Raw genomic sequence first — 20274 nt, forward strand, 5'->3', positions numbered from 1 at the left:
AAAGAACAGAAGATGATGGGTTCCCTTGTTGTGGCATTCTAAATCCTATAATTACATGCCATGAGACTCATGTTTTTTTATCATGTTTTTTTTATCATGTTTTGTTTATTGTTTTACACCAGCCACTGTGAATTGCTTCTTTTTTATTCATATAATTAGTCATCTAACAACTTATTGCTTATTTGCAGTTTTTTTCTTGGCCCTGTACTCTTACAGATCGCTGACATCATTCAAATTTCCTCTTGTCATTGATTCGAAGAAATTATTGAAATCCAGCTAACTAATTTGTCTCTGTGTTTAAGGAAATCCATGTTAAATTGTCAGTTAAACACAAGATGTAACTAGATACGTGGATATGGATATGGCTTCTGTATGGATACATATTGAAAGATTTTTGGTTTAGTAGCATTCATTACTCCTTAGGCCTAAATCCTGTCTCCATGACTAATTCACAAGATTAGCCATGAAACAGGGTAGCAGTTACATTTTATTCCTTCTCTGTGGTCGAACATTAATGCTATTCACATTCCAGAAAATAAATGGGTTCTTTCTAATCCTGGAATTGCCATTAACATCCATCACATTGAATAGGATTATAGTGGCCTGCATATATCTTGAGGAATTTGAAATTACAAGTACGACGGCCCCATACTTAGCGCTCATAAATTCAAACAGGCAGAGCAATAGATCATTTCTTCTCTGGCCAATAGGATGAGACCTAAGCCCAATTCATTATCAGTGGTTTCTCTCTCTCTCTCTCTCTCTCTCTCTCTCTCTCTCTCTCTCTCTCTCGCTCTCTCTCTCTCTCTCTCTCTCTCTCCTCCTTATTGTACAAAAAAAACAAATCATTTATGAAGCAATGATATGCGCCTTATTCAGCAAAATAAAAGTTTCTCCCAGATTTGTCTGTAAGACATTTAGCCTATAACTACAGTAGTGGCATTTCGTTTACCTCCTGTACACTGTTTTAAGAACATAAGCCATCTTGCCAATCTCACAATTTCAAAGTTTAGTTTTATAACTTCTTATGGCCTCCTCAGTAGTAATTTGTCTTGTCTACTTAAGGGAATTAGTTTTCAATTAACTGTTGCCATCTCACTTGAATGACTGTGTAATTAAGAATGATGATGTAATCTTGGAAACCAATTTTACTGGTGAATAACTCTGAATGCTATCAATCACTATTGGAACTGGGCTGGAGCTGGCCTTGATTGAAAAAAAAACAGATAATCTTTGGAAAAGTTTTGTTTCTAGATCTAGATCCTAAGGGATAGATTTTGTTTATTGATGGCTCTTTCTCAACATGAACACCTTTACATTACATTAACTGATGACTGCAGACTTGAAGGGTGCATTTTGGTGATGTATTAGGGTTTACTGCAAATGCACTGTCAAAGGAAAAGATTTGTTGTTTTTCACTTACCTATGACAAGTAGCAGTGATTGGTCGTACAGTTTGTGATGATGCTGTTTGCTTGTACCTACCTTCTACTCTAATGGCAGAACTTCACAACACAAGTGATTTACATAGCAAGCCTCAAAGGAATCTCATAGAAATGCGCTCAAAGAAATATTTTTTGGTGCCTTAGTTAGGAAGATCATGTTGAATTTGTTGAAGGTCATGTTGAATCTCCATTAACCAAGAAAAGATTTAATGAAGTCTTTTAAATATAACTCATACTTTGATTTTTAAAAATCTGATTTAAAGTGCATTTTTTTCAGTGCTAAACTTGTTGTAGAGAGTTCTTGTGAAGATCACGTTTGAGAATTTTGGAATGCATTTTTCCATTCTCACTGAAGATCACAGGAAAGAAAAGTACACAAGTTGTGTAGTTTCTAATTTATCAAATATCTGTCTCTAAAATGGTCATCCTCATGCTCAACAGGCATATTTGGAATTTTTTCCAACACATGGAAAAGGTACATGAAGTCAGACACAAGACCATTTCCTCAAAAATCAAGAAACTTATTGGGCATTGCAGTGACTGGCTGAAACAAAGACTGACCTGTGAGTATCACGGCCTCGTGTTGAGATCCATAAATGAAAAAGGAAGCTACAGCTAAAAGTATGCTCTTCAACAATCTCTTTATAGTGTAATTATGATTTTAAAGATGTAAGTAAATGATATTTATATTGAGATTTATATCATGAGGCAATATTTGTATTAAGATTTATATCTGATGTTTGAAAGCTCAGTTTCTCTTCAACTGAACAATCCCTACTTTTCTTCCTGTGGGATTTCAAACGTTATCAATGTGAAGAGACAACTTACATATAAAGGGTTCAATTTTAGCACAAAGGAGCATAATGAAATGTAAAACTGAAGCAATAGAGATCCATTCACCAAAGACTATGTGAACCTTTCTACAATTATTTGATTTCAGTTTGTGAATGAAAAATTTAACCTTTAAATCATTCTAGAAATCATTCTGTAGGTTGGTAAGTATTTGGTGACAAAATGGTATGACATCGTAATTTTAAAATAAAATGTTATAGGTATACCCTTATTGTGGTCACTGATATATAAAGATTTAAGTGGGCATTGTGGTTCTAAGTTGTCAGCTACTCTACACTCATTTAATGGAAAAGAATAGAATAAGATTATTTTACTAGATAATTTTCAAAATACTGTTAGAAACCATCTACAATGATGTTTTAATTAGTATATTGCTGACTAAATATATTCTGCCAGTACTTAATGATTACACATTTTGGACATAAGCTTTCAATTGCATACTTTTCAATAATAATTTTCCATTCTCTGTTTCAACAAATACAAATAAATAAGCAGTAATGGCTAATCACAGTACATTTTAATGATTGAAATGTACTTATTTTTGCAAATATCCTCGTTTGTCAATGTAAGCAAAATTCCTAATTAAAGCATGTTCATAAATCAAGACTTGCATGCAGTGTCAGCATTACGCTAGCTTCAGGGTTAGGCATCAGGTGTGTGAAGTTAGATTAAGGTCAGCTCATGACTGAGGAGGAAGGACATCTCAAAGAGCTTAGAGATGAGATACAGTGATACAGATTAGATACAGTATGGTGCAATATCCGGCAGTCTGCTCCACAATCTATCCCAGAAATTTCTGTGGACCTGCTCATTGGTCATGGACAATAAAAATGCATACTTTGAGAAGAGCCAAGCAAATATTCACCTGCTTACTATAAAGACAAATAAAACTGTGTATTTGGAACCAGACACCAGATTTTCTAAATCATCAAAACACTCATAAGTTCTATGATTCTCTATGTATTTTACAATTTCTTATCAGATCATTATACAATATTATTTCAAATTAGTATTCTTTTCCTTAGTAGTCTATTTACAGTAATGTAAACATGGCTGTGTAGAGGGTATAAAAATTTCTCATTATGTATTTGGGTATACACATTCTGTGTTATAAATAGTGCAGAGATATGGCAAATTTTGTTTAAATATAAAGGTGACTTTCATGTTTAACTTGATGTGATGGCAGAATTTAGAAGATGAAAGGAACAAGGTAATAACTCTGCTACTGCTACCTACTCAAACCTAAAGGGAAATAATGTGGAGGATGTTTGTCTTTTTTATTCACATAATTTAGAGGTAGTCTGCAGAACAGACAGTGGAAATACAAAAATACCTCTTCTCAATATCTCTTTAACTTGTTTCACTTTGTAAAAATGTTGTGACTAACTCAATTATTCCATAACTCATAAAATGGACAAGTTTAAAAATTGCTAAGCATATTTTGTATATATTAATCTACTGATTTAGTGTTATACACTACATCAAACAGCTAAGCTTATCAAAAAGCTGGCTCATGCAACAAGAGGGACAAAAGCCATCAGTTTAGATTAGAACTACAGCAAATCAGTCAGAGAAGGGTTCTATTTTAGCACAGAGTTAAAAACCAGAGGATTTGACTGCAGACAAATTGCACATTAGGTGGAAAACAGCCACTGTTGCATACAACTTACTGAAGCCACAAAGCCAGAGTGCTCTGCTGTCAAACCGTGACTAGAGAGTTACACTGAAGATTCATCTGGCATTTGTGAGTAGGGATGGAATAACCTTTACTGCAAGATAGCTGCACATGTTGAGTGATGGTCCTAGTTTAACGTAAAGTACCATCCAATTTCTTTGGAGGCCTTTAGACAGATCTGAGCAGTCATTGTTGTCTTTGACACCTCGTTGCCTACATGCCAGGTTATTTGTAGGTAATCACCATGAAATCATTTTATTCCTGAATGAAAGTATTTTTGAACATCCACTACTAAGTTATACACCATGTTGTTTGCTATTGCTAACTTCACTAAAACATCCCTGCTTATTTAAAATGTACCAAATAATTTATTTACTGTCCAGGTGATTTCTCTAATTGATTTACACTTCTTTGGTCTTCATGTTGAGAAACAACAGCAACACACACCAGATGTAAATGCAGCAACTTAAATCAACTTTAGTATTAGCTCTATTTGTGTCTTAAATAATGATGCAACAATATATAGCTGAGCAAAAAATAACTTAGCAGCAAACTGTCTTCTTTATACCTATATGGTTACATGCTCAGAGATAGTGGACCATTCTCAACTCAGCACTGATGTCAACATACAAAAACCCCAGCAGCTCTGCAGCATGTGATAAAATTATATCAGATTTATGACCACTGTCATACCACTGTTATGACACTAACATGCCAATGTTAATGCTGGGTTGAGAATGGTCTGCCACCCAGATAATATCCAGTCAACAGTTGTGCTTTCGTCAGAAAATGAGTGTTCGTTCATGCCAAATGATGACCACAGGGTGTATTCACATATGTTGGTTGTACATAGCAAAGTAGCAAAGGATTTATAGTAGACTAATATACTAATATACTAATTCTATAGTGTTGCTTGTTGCAAAAAATTGCATATGTCTCAATCTTTTTGCCCTCCATAATTTCAGTGGGAGAATGAATGATAATTGGCTGGCACAGGAAGCCAAATTCCCATTGTGCACAGTTATTGTCCCTGAGGCTAACTTACTCTTTTCTGAGATGTTAATTGTTGTTAATGTTCCCTTTTTTCAGCAGGTGACGAGGTATGCCCATTAGTAATTTCTTTGACATGGTAGGACACTTCACAATGTTTGATTAAACAGCCCTGAAACAAACTCACTCAGTGATTATTTGCCCACATTCCATATTTCTATAATAATGTAACTAAAGAAATTAATGAATCAATCGATAGATAGATAGATAGATAGATAGATAGATAGATAGATAGATAGATAGATAGATAGATAGATAGATAGATAGATAGATAGATAGATAGATAGATTGATTGATTGATTGATTTTCATGTTGGCAGTTACAAATACAGTTTAAGACAGATTACGCACCTAAATTCTGTTTCAGACATATCATTTTTATGATAATGTTCGGATTGGTGCAGAGTCCTTAAGACCAAATTCTGGGAAAATATCAATGATTTTAGTATATGGTATTGCCTTTTAAAGATCACATCACAAATGCTAAGAACAGAATGCTTTACCAGCTTGACTAACCACAGACACATTAAAAGGGAGGTGCTGTGCTGTCTGATATGAAATATCATAGAGTTGGTCACTGAGTCATTGAGTACTTTCAAACTATAAATAGCCAAGTTCCAACTTACTCTTCAGGGTTCTTAAATGGGTCATGCCTCAGTTAAAAAAATTGTTTCTGCAGTATTTAATTACTACAGCTGCAGAGACCCAGAAAAGACCCATTTTAATTTTATATCAAAATTATATCTTTCTAAATATAGCTTTTATAATCATTCACTAAATACATCAGCATTTTCATTGACCTGCATTTGATTTTTGGGATGTGTGAGGTAGCCAGTGTATATGGGTCATAGTCACAAACATTCCCTCTTTAGTCCAACCACAGTGGGCCTGTTATGAAAGGCTCATAGGATGAAAATGCATGAGCTGCAATGGCCACACTGAGTGTCACTTCGTATGGAGGACAGCAGGAGTGACTGTGTTTCTGGAAGCTAACAGCTCTTCTGGCTTTTAGCTGCCCACTGCCATCAGCATAATTAGGTTGAGCGGCTATGTTTGACCCGGCCATCCACATGTCCTTGGGAAAACTGATGGTTACAGATATTGACAATCTAGGAGCATGACTCTCTGTGTGTGTGTGTGTGTGTGTGTGTGTGTGTGTGTGTGTGTGTGTGTGTGTGTGTATGTGTGTGTGTTTGTGTGTTCGTGTGTGTCTGTGTGTGTGGAGGAATGTCCATGACAGTATGTATAGATTGGATTGAGCCCAGCACAAAAATAACTTATGTAGAATTCCTTACTGGGGGTTTTGTGTGAGTTCAAAATTGAAGCTACCGCAGAACCTGTGAATTGCCACTATGTGACAGAAAAGAGAGTGCAAACTTAGTTTTGATGTTTGAATAATGCTCTCTTATTACAGTACACATCTAAAGGTCTTATTTTAAGCCAAGATAGTGACTGCTTCTCATTTATGTGAATGAAATTACATTACAACTGGTTTTTTTTTTTTCATATACTTTTTGTGTCTTATCTTTGGAATACACACTGGATTTATGTGGTCATTCCTGGATTGTCCTTGACCAAGATGTCATTCTAATTCCTATGGCAAGACGAATGCCAGTCTGGCAATGCTGTGTCAGTCCATATTTTATGACCACTTCTCCAGAATCTCCAGAAAAACAATGCGAAATCTTCCAGCTAACACAATTGTCAAAAAGTTGTGCAGACACAAAACCAACCACACTCTGAAACATGGCTAAAATAAGTTAAAATAAGTCACACTTACATTTCATGTGAAGATTTAGGGTTATTGCATTATGCATTTAATTCAAAAAGCAATCCCAGTATATTTTGCCTTGAGCTTAAAATCATAGAATGAATAAAGCAGGCACATAAATCTCTGTGAGCAAAACCCTAATAGTTTGGGCGTTGTCCACATGTTTCAACATTTTTTAATCAATTGAATGTTTAGACAAATTGACAAAGTCCATGCTCTTTCTCCTCAGGCTTTTTAGGTCAGCATCTATCCTCGACTACCTGTCTCTCTGTCTCTTATATTAAGCAAATGAGTCAGTACCTTTAAAAAGCTTAAATCCCAGTGCCTGAGGTACCTGAAAGCCAGAAGCAAAAATGCGAAACATTCTAGGAACAACAGTTGCACAGCAAACACCCGTTGATATTAAAAATTTAAGGAACCTAATCCCAAATTGGCGTAATTATGGATCTGAGCATAGGAAAGTGCCATAATTGGCTTTGTTTTCCTTCTCCTCATTTGGATAAATCGCCCCAAGTCAGTGAGTTGTAAAGAGCTTTTTCAGACATACTTATAGAAATTATAGGTATATATGAATTTACTATTCAGTATTCTTTTGCAGTCAGGCCCACATTAATATTGTACATGAATGTAGAGTTTTATAAACTATTGAACTTCACCACCTGTGGAATGTAGCCATTCGAAGCCTTTTTTTTCTCTGCTTTGTTTAACCAGTCTAAGCCCAGCCTATAGCTAATTCAACCTTTCATTTTTACTCAATAATTTTAGTCTTAATATTTGAATCAACTGCCATTTGTCCAGTGAAGTGACCTAGGGTTTTGAAAGGGGCTATATATATATTTAACAATTTAATATTGTTGTTGGTGGTATTATTATGGAATTTTACTATCATTCTCTTGATCAAGTTCTGCTCAATCTATTCATGGCCTTAAACATTAGCAACAAAAGCATAATTTTCACTGGGATGCCCTTCTGAGTGGGGACGGTTGGAAGGCAGAGAAATGCACACAGATAAAGGAGCCATTTAATGTGGTTTTCAGATCTGTGTTTGATTAGCATCAGCACTAGGGAAAAGGTACAATAACATTCACTGAAAAAGAGAGATAGAAAAATAAGAAGGTGTCCCAGTGCTTTATGACTCATCAGAATATCAATAGGAATTCTCTAATGTGGCATTCTATTAGCATGCCTGTTCTTATAAAGACCTCAAGAATTCCAAATAACTTACAGTAAGTGAACCATATCAATTGCCTAGATGTATTAATATTTTTGAGACAAAAAGATCCTTGTGCATGCTTTAAACCACTTTCTCTGATATCAAGCACTTCAGGCCCTGTGACTTAAATTATGTCAACCTCTTTACATGTACAATACATAACTCCTTTGGGAGAATCCATTAAGCATGTGAGAAGGTGAATTGTCATCCTGTGTATGATTTACAATGCATGGAATAAATGAATTTCATATACTGTATAGTTGTTGCCTGAACAAATGATGCATAATTGATGAACTCCACCATATATTATGCACCAACTGTCAACATGCGAAATCAACTAAGAAAATGATTAAGTGCTACTATATATAGATGTACAGAGTAATGTTGAGGAAGTGTAAGGTAGGAACTTGTGTTTAGGTTGATATGGTAGGCATTGGGAAGAGGTGTCAGGGCTGAGTAAAGTTACAGAAATAAGGAGAGTCTGGATTTACCAGCGGTCACTTGGAGTATAAAGTTGTAATGCTGATTGAGATGGGATGGGAACATTACCTTTTGCGCCATATGATTGGAAGCTGCCACAAGTGTATCCCCAGCCTGATTCAGTTATACTACTTTCATGTAGTGCAAACATTTCAACAAGAATAAAATACCCCAAAAGCATCTTCTCTGGTGACAATGTACCCCTGTTTGCTTGTGTGTGTGTGTGTGTGTGTGTGTGTGTGTGTGTGTGTGTGTGTGTGTGTGTGTGTGTGTGTGTGTGTGTGTGTGTGTGAGTATGTGTGTCTGTCTGTCTGTCTGTCTCTGTGTGTGTGCATCTTACAGGGGTCACTAGAGAGAGTTCCAAAAGAACAGGCAGATGGCCCACACTCTACATGCTCAGAACAGTGTGACAATCCCCAACAGCTCCTCTGAGAGAAGGGTAATTAAATACCGAATTTAATCAGATTCTTCAAATTAAAGTCCAGCTGGGCCCCTTTCCCAAACTCTCCTGCTGTTCACTGTCCCTCTACCTCTCCTTTGTATCATCTGTCTGAGGAGCACACTGTAGCTCCGCAAAGGCCTACCTGCTGCAGAGAGAGCTTGGAGGTGATAATTAGTGATAAAGTATTAAATTAACAGTTTTGACAGATTTAAGGACAGAGTGAGTTTTTAAAGAACTGACCTCAACAACTGGGACTGGAAATGATCTTATCTTGCGCAGAACTGTGTGAGCTGGGTTACATTCAATTTTAATCAGTCAAGCCTTTTTACACTGCAGACTGGCAACTGAAAGAAAGGGAAATCTCACCTATTTTTCCCAAACATTTGAGCTAGGTAACAAACGGGACAATGGAAAAGCACAAGAACATCTGTAAAACAGAAACTGGAGACATAACTGAATGTTGCTAACATAGCATGTGCAAGCTTTCACAAGGTATCCATGTGCTTATGCAGAAAAAAAGAGATGATGTAACATGAAACATGTGCAATAGGAGGAGACTGATGATGAGGACATGGAGCTAGGGAGGAGCTGGAGCAGGGAAGGCAAGACAGGATCCGAGGACCAGTGAGAGTGAATCGGGTGTCATTTGCAAAGTAAACACTTTGGATTATCAAAATGGCACATTTTCAGTGGCTGAGATAATATTTTTTTAAATGGGTTTAAGGAAATACTATTAATTACATATGAGTGATGAAACTGTAAGCAGTAATGTGGAGTGCATTGTGCTTTTAACTGCAGTAAATTTAAACTGGAATATACGTACAGATATGTGCTATTGACAATATCACCATCACATTCTTTTTAATACTGGAGAAATAGAACAGTATAGGCTACTCCAAAGAAGTAGGGACAGGCTTTTAGAACCAATGCCAAAATCAGGAACACTCTCATAACCAACGCTAATGCTTGGAAAACATTCAGAACCTCGGACAGCACCGGTATCTATGGCCTTAAGAGCAGGGGAGTCGTGGTACGGACGATCGCGGGGAGGCAACGCTCAAAAGTGATCGTTCTCAGACTGAGTAATATTAATACGGAAGAAAATGACATTCTTTATTCATATGTGAGGTTATTAAACTCCACTAAGGTGCTGAAGAGTATGCCCACAGAACATTTCCACATTGCAGTTCATTCAACATTTTGATACCGCAATATCAATATTAGAGGTGCTAAACGGACTGACGCTGTCGACGCTATTGAATTCTGATTGATAGCAAAGAGTTTAATATGACTGCCCAAACAGTTGCCACGTCTAATTAGTTTTCAGTATTTTTAGCAGTATTTATGTAGCCTGTAAATAAGACTGGAAGATCAAGTGTGGAACACTTAACTTTTCTCGACCAACAACATCGCCCAGCTTCATGGAAAGAAGCAAGCAGAGGTGTGCCAGACGTTTCTTTGTTGAAAATGGACGGTATAGAAAAGAGTCGGAATCTTACTTCATCAGTCCAATGAGCAACCTTTGTCTGTCCGAACACAGTAAATATCAGGGCTAGCCTTCGGCGCTAGGATCCAGAGGGGAGTGCTCTGATTTTTCCTTCCCGCCCGTGCTGCTGTAAACTAATTCCTCTGCCAAACCCCAGCGCTCATGTTCACAACTTCCTGGATGGAGAAGTGGAACGCTCAACGCTGCTGAAGTGACGTTCCTAATTTCTGAGAGCCTGCGGATTGCCTATGCAGAGAAAAGACTAGAAGGACTATTTTTCTGCCCTCTCGAACGCAAGCGACCTGAAGTGTGCCCGGCAAGATTACCGGCCGGAAATTACTGTGAGAATGTGAAAAGCCCGCTTTGCATGAGGACGCTACCGAGAGTAGAAGTCTGTGCCAATCGTGGGCTGTGCGATATGTCCCACAGAATAGGCGCACGATTTCTTGCTGTCTATTTACAGCCCTAAACTGTTGTTCGACAGAAATTAACTTAGAGGCGCTTGACTGTTGCTAGCAGTTTTATTGACGCTTCATTTCGTTCGCCATTTTATCTTGTAATCGATGCGCTTTAGACATGGGGAGGCTACGGGTTTCGTACCATTACAGGGTCTCATGTTTGACTTTGTCAGTTCTCTTCATCCAGTCGATCAGCTGCCATCTCGGTAAGTGGGCCTACAGACTTCGTGTTTTATTACCCGTTATAATGATTTCAGTATCCAGGGCAAAAAGTTTGTGAACTAGTCCGTTTGTGTTTATCAGTCATGTCAACCATCAATCAACACCAGGATTGACAAGCAAACGAATTAAGATTATCACGGGCCATTAGTTAACGTCGAAATAGAGTCATTTGACCCGTGAAGGAAAAGACCTTGACCGCCGTATTTATACACGATTAGACGAAAGGTGGGCACTTATTCGTATGGCAGCATTTTCCCGTAGTAGTAACGAGCGCAATAAAAACTCGGAGATGCCTGTAACTATTGCTATTGACTGTTGCTCGCAAGGTGATGTAACGTTAAGAATTTGACCAGTAGCCAGAAAGTCAGTGGCCTCACTGCATATTGCGTTATATTATTTATTGATGCTTAGGAACGTTTGTCTAGAGCACTTAATGATTGATACTCCCGCCAAATAATATAGACTGTTTCTAATAAATACACAAAAGGAAAAATCTGAAAAATATCCAGTCTAATGAGAAATGTAAATTGTCGAACTGTGCAAAAAAAAAAAAAAAATTCACGCTGACCTTGAGGTAGGATATTATGTGTTTTGTAGTCATTGCCCGTAGAAAGGGCAGCATTTCGCTCGTCAGGTAGCTTTTAATACGTATACAGGTTGTCCGCAGTTGCTCTGCGCTTCACACGAGAACAGTCCATTGAGGAAGCTGAGGCGCCGCTTTAGATAGACTGCACTCTTTCACTACTCACATTTAGCTGTTGCCCAAATACCAACTTATCTTTGTTTTCGCATCAACCATCAAAGTTGCTGGAAATTACATACGCTTCTCAGATCATAGAAATCTGCGGCGCTTATTGAGCGTGGATTGAGAGCGGCAGAAGAACGATGTTGTGGTGCCCTGGTAGCTCTATTGGGTCTCAGTGACATTATTGAAGGGTTATAAATCTTCCGTATAAAAGGCCCAGGCATATAATAACGCACTAGATTGCATTGGGATTAGTCACCCTGCTATAGATGGTTTTTACTGGCCCTTGTCATTTCCTGTCCAGTGTCATGACACACCCTAGTCAAGAGGTCTACTCTTACCACAATGGTGTATACCATGCTTCAATATTACCTTAAATACAGTCAGAAGATTCAAAGTAATATAAAGTGCAAGCTTTTGGATCTGCTTTGGGAATCAGGGTATGGTGCTCTCCAAAAAGTAATAGAGTTCTGAACACATCTAGAAACATATTTAAAGTCAGTTAAATATATGTAAAATATTATAAACATGCATAAAAGGTGGAAGTGACCGGAATCAAAACTTATCTCACAATGATAAAAATAGTTGTATTTTCAGTGATTAATTAACCAAAAGGTTATATCAGTGAGGATAAATATGAAACCAATAACACTGCTGTAAGTTCTGCTGTACAAATCCCTGTGGCTTATTACCTGTACACAGGTTCATACAGTGTGATAGACTATGTTTTTTTTTTTTGCCCACAGGTTCTACAGAAATACAGATATAAAACAATGATATATAGAGTGACTTATGTATGAGAGTGTGATCAAATTGTGAAGGAACATTAAGATTTATGGATGTAAAGGTTTGTAAACTGCATCCAGTGGATAGTTTATTAATGGATTCATACAGTAGTTTGCTGGAGTTGCAATTTTCATTATAGTTTGAACATGCAAATCATCTATATAACAGCTTACCCTGACATCACATTCCATTTCCAGTGATGCCTCTTCTTACTCGTAAATAGCAGTAATTCTAAAGATAATGAGTTCAGACTGTAATAGTGTCCTAACAGCAGTGGCTGAGGTGCTATTTCTGTTGGCCAGCCATGGTTATGGATTGTCTGGCTGGAATAATGGTTTGGAAGTAGGGTTATGTGGTGGTTTACACATATTCAGACTGTTCGAAGGAGACTGGAGACTGTTGGCCAGGAGTTACTACAGTACGGTAAAGTACAGTTGAGAACTGCATGACCTTAGCCTTTTGCCATTGTTTCATCAAAGGAACACAAAAAATGGAGGAAAACTGAATTATTTGTTTCAGGAAGGGCTGGGATTTCCTATGATATAATTCTGTTTGTTTTGAAATTCCGTTTGTGTTCTATATTGTTTCCAGTGTGTGTGTGTGTGTTTGTGTGTGTGTGTGTATGTGTGTATTTCCAGTGAAGTACCTCAGGAATCACTTGCTTCCACAGTTCACTTTGGAGTGGGTTTTGTGTAGAAATTAATGAACACCCTGGAGCTACAGGATTGAAGAGTGGCTGTGTGCGTGTGTGTGTGTGTGAAACTGTGACTGTGTGTGTGTGAGAGAGAGAGAGTTGTGTGTTCATGTGCGCGTACATATGCGTAGGAAGTCAGAGATCGCAGTGTCCTAAAGAGATGGACTTTCAACCCCTCTGTCAAGCAGTTATACAGCTCAGCAGGAAGCTCCAGCCTGACATCAGAATCCATCAAGGGCCTCTTGTCAAAAGACGCTGGCTTTGTAATACTTTACCTTGCCCTTCACTCTCCCCAGTAGCACTCTCACTCTCCCCTAATGAGCACTCTTCTGCTGGGTGATTGAATGGTCGTCTATGTAATGAAATCAGAAAGGAATCCTTTCTCCCTCTCTCCTTTTCTAATCTGTCTGTCTTCCATAGCCTGACCCGCATACAAAGAGCCTGTAAATCGTTTAATTGAAAGCAGGGAGTGAAAAATCAATACAAAGGAAGCATTAAAAGTAATGGAATGCAGTGATCCAGATCCATATTTCATATCCGCAAGACGGGTGTGACTTTTACACATGTCACTGGCTCACTTTAGCCTGTTTTTTTTCTCTCTTAAGAGGCTAAGAATTTATAGAGAGGTGAAGTGTATTTCAGTGTTAGTAGTGGACACTATTAACAGCCAGAAATTGTTACTTAGCTAATGTAATCCATTTGAGTCTTTAATGACTAAAACCCTACTCTATAAATTACAGTTTAGCTGTGTAATAACAATAATGATAATAATAATTTACTAATACAGCTTTTGCTAATCAAGCATGTGCTCTCATAGTGTAGTGTCTTGCTTTGGAATGCAGATTAATATGCTATTAGGGTTTGAACATGGCATGGTAATACCTACTGAAATCAAAAACTCCAAATATTTGAGGTGGAGCACTTTTATAAAACTGCAGCTTTTTTATAGTAGGAGTGCTCATCATGGACATATTTATTCATTTATTTTACATGTTACACTTCCAGGCATCATGTGTGGTCATTTGAGAGTTGCTTTCTTTCTCTGTTACACACCTTACAGGTAGCCTTCCCTGTCCTATCCTATAGAGCATGTGCAGCCTATAACTTTTGACCTAGTTATTATAATGTGATATATATTAGTTTATTATAGATTTTTGTCAGACAGTATTTGATCAGTTCATTTTAGTTATAATAAGTCTTTCTGTATGTAGAATTCTGTAAAGCAGATTCTACATGACAACAGATAAGATACAGCCTGTAATTGTACACATATATGATATTGTGCCTCCTACATGATAAATTGGCCAGAGTGTAGGTGCAAGGCATTTCTAATAAAGTGTGTAGTGAGTCTATATTTGTGTATATCACAAAATGATAAGGCTCTAAATAAGAACCTAAATATGTATTTTTAAAATATTATATGCAATATAGACAATTCCTACATTTTAAAATATGCATTAAAATATTGGCTAATTGGCTTAGTAGGGCCAATACTAAATTAAATATTTTATGGCAATTTATGTTTTGACAGTTATTATGTTGAAGTGAATGATGTTCACCCAGCCTTGTTAATGGCCAAATATTTATCCATTACACTGTTTCTTGATAAAGTCTTGAAATTAATTCTCTGCCCACAGTTTCGAGGTCAAATCTTGAACTGAAAACAGCAATAATAAAAAAAAAGCACACTAATAAGAACTCTTAAAATAACACAGTGATAGGCTTTCAGATTAGGTTTGCTAATCCAGTAGATCCACATAACGTATTGATAAATACTCCTTTAGATTAGCATCTTCTTTAGAAGTTTTTTAAAAGACACCTTTTCAATTATGTGGTTCTATTTGCCCTTTCAAAGTGTTACACTCTTGCTCAATTGCTTGATAATTAAAGGGGAAATGTGTTTGCCCTTTCTTCAAACCTATAACATATGATTAATTCTGCTAATGGATTTACCTAAGCCCTTGATAGAATCAGTCAGTGGACCACTTAACCATTTAATGTTTAGTATGTTAGCCAGGGCAGTTTAAGTTCAAGAGGCACTGTCTATACAGACCTTAATTTCTGGGTTTTCATTCCATGCATTGAGCAGGTTTTCTTTTGGTATTCTTGTTTCCTCAGTATCTTGCTGGTGTTTCATCTTATGATGATTTGACATGATCTGACTCAAAAACTCAAAAAATAAAATCACTTGAGAAATACTGCCTTAACTGTAATCTGTATAAGACAGTAAGAGGTTGAAAATCGCCCCATTCATTGATGACTTTCTCTCTCAGGAAGTCCTACTGTATTGTCCTTTAAAATAGGCTAGACGTCTTACCAAACAATGAGACAATAGGCCATAACTAGTTTCATAAATACAGGATAAAGTCAGGATGTTGGTGGTTTATGCACACAATGTGGGCCCCCTTGCTTTGACTCCACCCTACCAACATATAAGTTGAGGGATCCCCCTTGGTCCTTGTCTTTGACTTTATTATGGTTGCTGAGATATTGCAACCATATCTCAGCAACATTAACATTAACTTTACACTGAATGCCATACAGACACATTAACAGTGAGTGAACACAAATCACTGACTGACCCATACTAACCATAATTAATTCCATGTTCATTTATTATATTCATGCCTTATGGTGTCATGTGGCATTGTCTTGCTGTTTTTAAGCAACACCCTGTTTGAAAACATTAGCTCTTCCTGTAATATTGGTCACTTTTCCCCAGAACAGGGATGCTGTCAATCAAACGCTAATGGGTAGAGGGTCCCATGCCTGTCAGGCACAATGAGGTGATAGCTGCACTGTCTCCTTCTCTCAGTCCCTGTTCTGTGATTTGCCAACTGGTCTTACTTTGCTTACATCTATTTACTGGGTGCATTTTCAATGTCATTTGATCCACACCATTGGCAGATTTATTTCGGAGGGGGCGCTCAGTAAAAATATTGAAACAGTAAAAACAGCTACAGCACAGAGTCAATGTGATGCAGTTTATTTAGGCTGAAAAGGGACTAATTAAGATTGCTTTTCTTTCCTAAACTATCCTATTTTAAGCAGGTTTTTACATACATGACTTCATCGGCTCCTCGCTTTGATCTAGTGCCTTTGTTTGGGGGAAAAAAATTCCCTCTAGGTCATCTCACAGATGTAAACACCAGCCACAAAAAGAGATTAAAGAGGCAGCGTGGGGAGTGGAAGCCTGGCTAAGCGTAAGCTGAAAGAAGCTCGCCGCTCAATTTCCATCTCACCTAGCGCAAAGCCACTATAGTGAAAGCAGGTTACTCCCCGTTGTTGACACATGCAGAGAAAAGTCATTCAGATGTCAGATGGTTTGTTAAAGGATTGTCAACACCTAGTTGGGGACACTGACCCGGTGGGTCATCCCCAAGGTTGGTGCCTGTATGCACGGCAGGACTCTAAAATAATCCATGTCAGGTATTGATGATGGGTTGGATAGCCCTCAGAACCATGGCTGCAGGGCTTTGTGACCTTTCTGGCTCATGGGGCCACTAGGGCTGCGGCTGGCCTTTGAGAACAGGCTCTGCAGTGGGTAAATGTCTGCTGTGCCGTTCTCCTGCCTGTTTGTTGAGCAGATTTAGAGCTTTTGATAAACTTGGAAAGGAGCGTTTTTTTTTTTTTTATTATACTTTTTCAAAAGGAGGCTGACTCATATAGGAGAGAGATGCTTACCTGCAGTCACTGGCACAGAGAAAAAACCCACAGATACAGGCACACGCTTTTTTGCTTTCTCTCTGTGTGTGTACACACTTGTCTGTTCTTGACTGTGTTTCAGAAGACAAGCATGACCAGAGATCATTATCATCATTAAACCTCCCTGTCAACCACTTACTTGGCCAACAGGGGATGTGAGGTCCCATGTCAGACCGAGGCATATTTTCAGACTTCCTACAGGGACTATGGCTTGTTTATCTGCTAGGCTATCCAAGCCTAGCAACAGTGCGCTCTCTCCTGTAACCAGAATCAAGGTCTTCAGAATCTCTGCTTAGGAGAAATCTAATGTGTAATTTGATTAAAGGAAATATGCATGAGTTGCTAAACGCATGGAAATATGTATCTCAGGCCTGTCCTTTGCTGTAAAGTGTTTATACTAGCCCATGACAGAAGCACAACTCATTGTTCTTTGTGGCATTTGTCTGGTTCTTACTTCACAATGAACAACTGGATGAAAGTTGACATACTGCAAAATGATTTTCTACTCCCTTGAGATACCTCATATCTATAAGAACAGACGTGTCGAGGTGGATTTTAGAGCCATGTTGGGATGCTGCATCTCTACCCAGGTTGACGCTTTATGATGGAGGCTGTGATGTTGATGTCAGTGGGACTCCTTTAATCTTGTGTCCAGCTGGGTGAGGCTGATATAGGCTGGGCTTGTACAGTATAGGGGCACCTTGCTACTGTGCCCATCATTTCAAAGCTTGATGCATATCTGTTGTGCATCTTTCTCCTTTAATGCTGTGCACTCTCTCACTCCTTCTGTCACTCTCAAACCCATGACCCACACACATGTATGTAAAACCTGCTGACTGGTACCTACTGTTATGAGACCCAAGGGGAAAAATGGGCTTCAAACTGCCTCCTTACCAGCAGAATATAATATTGTTTGAGGTCACTGGACTGTTTACCCTTCATAAAAAGTAATGAGAAAAACAATAACCACCTGCCTTTCAGTTTACATAACCTTTGAATAGTTCATGAGTGTGTTAATAGAAAGAAGCAATTGTTTACTGTTTCAATGCGGTTGCCTGTGTGATCTGCATTCCTGTCCATCAGGGGATTAAACAGTAAATGAAGCAGGACAGGTTGCCAGCCAATGAGAGCAGACCTAATTGTTGTCAAACCAATAAGGGTGTCCTTAATTGCTGGGATAGAGTGAATTGACTTATCTCAGGTTCTAATTAATCTCCAATGTAATGATGCAAGCTGCAGTAAGAACAGAGTGGAGGGTAGGAAAATGTGTTTGTGCGAACGCAGCATATTCCCCTGAGAATGAGTCACTGGTAAGGTGGAGGAGGGCGCTTTGAAGTGAGATATAAATACAAGAATACCATTCTTGCTCGCAGAAGAAGATCCAAGTTCATCTCAAGGGGAGGAAGCAGTCACACAGGAGCTCTGATCATGTGGCCACCAAATTTATGCAATTTATGCAGCTATGCACTTTTAAAGGACTGGCTTGTTTGCAGTCATTAATTGAGCATTCAGATATCATTCACTTATAAGATGGACCCATAGTTGTACATCACAAAAGCCCCAGTGTTGAACTAACACCTACAGTGTTTATAGAAATCCAGCTGGTCACAAATGAAAACTGTAAGAGTCAATTCAACACTGTAGCTAGGTGTTAATTCCACACAGGGGTTTTTGGTTTGTGTGCCTATCAGGTGTTGTTTTGTAGTTTCTCTCAGATGTGCCTGTCACACTCTGTAGGGGAAACAGAAGCACTTTAGCAGACTGTGAAGTGGTACATATGCAGGCATGTTAAGTCTCCCTGGTTTTTAAGATGGCTTTCTCTCACACAGGGGGTTTCCCACAGGTGTAGAGGGGCTTTGACACACACTGAATGAGATTAAAGCAGGACAGCTACAGAGGCAGTGGGAGAATAGCCAGCCAGATTATGACACACATGTTCTTAAATGTAGATTTGGAAGAGAATGGGCTGCTGTTTCAATATTAATATGACTGGAAGAGTGTGCTGATCCTCAGGACCCAGCATGCACCTCTTTGATTCACACAGAGAGGTGTGCACACTTCACTAATTTGGATTAGTTCTTTCTTTCTCTCTCTCTCTCTCTCTCTCTCTCTCTCTCCCTCTCTCTCTCTCTCTCTCACTCTCGCTCTCGCGCTCTCTCTCTCCCGCTCTCTCTCTCTCATCCACTCTAGTCTCACGCTTTGCTCCACTATGATTTTTCTCGCACACTGTGCAATGATATGCTGTTTGTTGGAACACTCTTTCTTTTTGAAGCAGAAGAAGCCTTGGGTGCAACAATAATGACACTCCAAATGACAGTCTGAGAAATGAAATAATAGAAATATTATTATAAAGAAAAGGAATTATCTCCAGTGAGGTGAAGTTGATGATCCTGTAATGATGTAGAACGACAACATTTTCCAATTTCACAGATGGACCATTTACAGTTTTGTTGTCATTGGGAGAAAAATGGTGCATTTTACCCATAAAATGGGGGCAATCACCAAATTAATTCTGGAGTGTAGTATTCCTTGAAGAAATGGATTTTTGCATTGTAAGCACTCAAACTATTGTGCATTTTGAAACAGATACTTATTAGGGTGCAGCAGTGGTCCTGAGACGAATAAAAATACTTCATTGAGAGACTCATGTGCTCTCAGCCTAACGCTTCAGTCTAAAAAATGAACTAATAAGGATTTCAACAAATTATTAGGAACAGGTAACACTTTTAAGTGAAAAAGCACTGAACTAGCTTGCTGAATTATAAGGAATCCATGTAATTGCATATTACAAAATGTTACAGTTACTGTGCATGAATATTATGTCACATACAGTATTAAATACTGACGGTTCCAGAGTAGCTTTTCAGCAATGTGTCACAATGATAACAATCATAAGCATATGTATTAAGAACTATTCCTTGCTAATACTGAATAGGAGTGAATTGTCATGCTAAATGTGGCTCCTTTAAGGAACAGTATAAGCTTTTTGTGGACTCCTTCCAGTACTCAAAATCACCTTCTGTCTCTGTGTTTTTTCTGTACCAGCTGCACCTATAGGAGTGAAACCTGGAAACACGGCCAATCAGAGGGAGAGGAGGGCATCTAGGGAACCCTACTGGGCATATTCTGGTGAGTAGACCGTCAATCTATTATGAAAGGGTTTTTTTCTTTTTCGAAGGACTGGGTCATTCCAGTTGCTCACTTGCCTTTTTCATATTCAGGCTCTCTCTGTGCACACATACATTCTTATTC

The 20274-nt window shown here is 38.2% G+C and overlaps 2 protein-coding genes across 11 annotated transcripts in view; one reads left to right on the plus strand and one right to left on the minus strand.

The window, feature by feature from the left end:
- Positions 1–10501, minus strand: part of cfap20dc (CFAP20 domain containing) — a 58519-nt gene extending 48018 nt beyond the window's left edge. For all 7 annotated transcript variants that reach the window (XM_027010969.3, XM_027010966.3, XM_081717078.1 and 4 more), the window contains exon 1: positions 10318–10501. In XM_027010969.3, the coding sequence (XP_026866770.3) occupies positions 10318–10349 (32 nt within the window). In that variant the 5' untranslated portion in view covers positions 10350–10501. The remainder of the gene's footprint in view (positions 1–10317) is intronic.
- A 100-nt stretch (positions 10502–10601) lies between these two features.
- Positions 10602–20274, plus strand: part of ca16b (carbonic anhydrase XVI b) — a 53968-nt gene continuing 44295 nt past the window's right edge. For all 4 annotated transcript variants that reach the window (XM_027010953.3, XM_027010950.3, XM_035524582.2 and 1 more), the window contains exons 1-2: positions 10602–11076; positions 20068–20151. In XM_027010953.3, the coding sequence (XP_026866754.2) occupies positions 10989–11076; positions 20068–20151 (172 nt within the window). In that variant the 5' untranslated portion in view covers positions 10602–10988. The remainder of the gene's footprint in view (positions 11077–20067; positions 20152–20274) is intronic.

This window comes from Electrophorus electricus, chromosome 7 (assembly GCF_041902795.1).
Source record: "Electrophorus electricus isolate QZ-2024a chromosome 7, ASM4190279v1, whole genome shotgun sequence".
Taxonomy (NCBI): Eukaryota; Metazoa; Chordata; class Actinopteri; order Gymnotiformes; family Gymnotidae; genus Electrophorus; species Electrophorus electricus.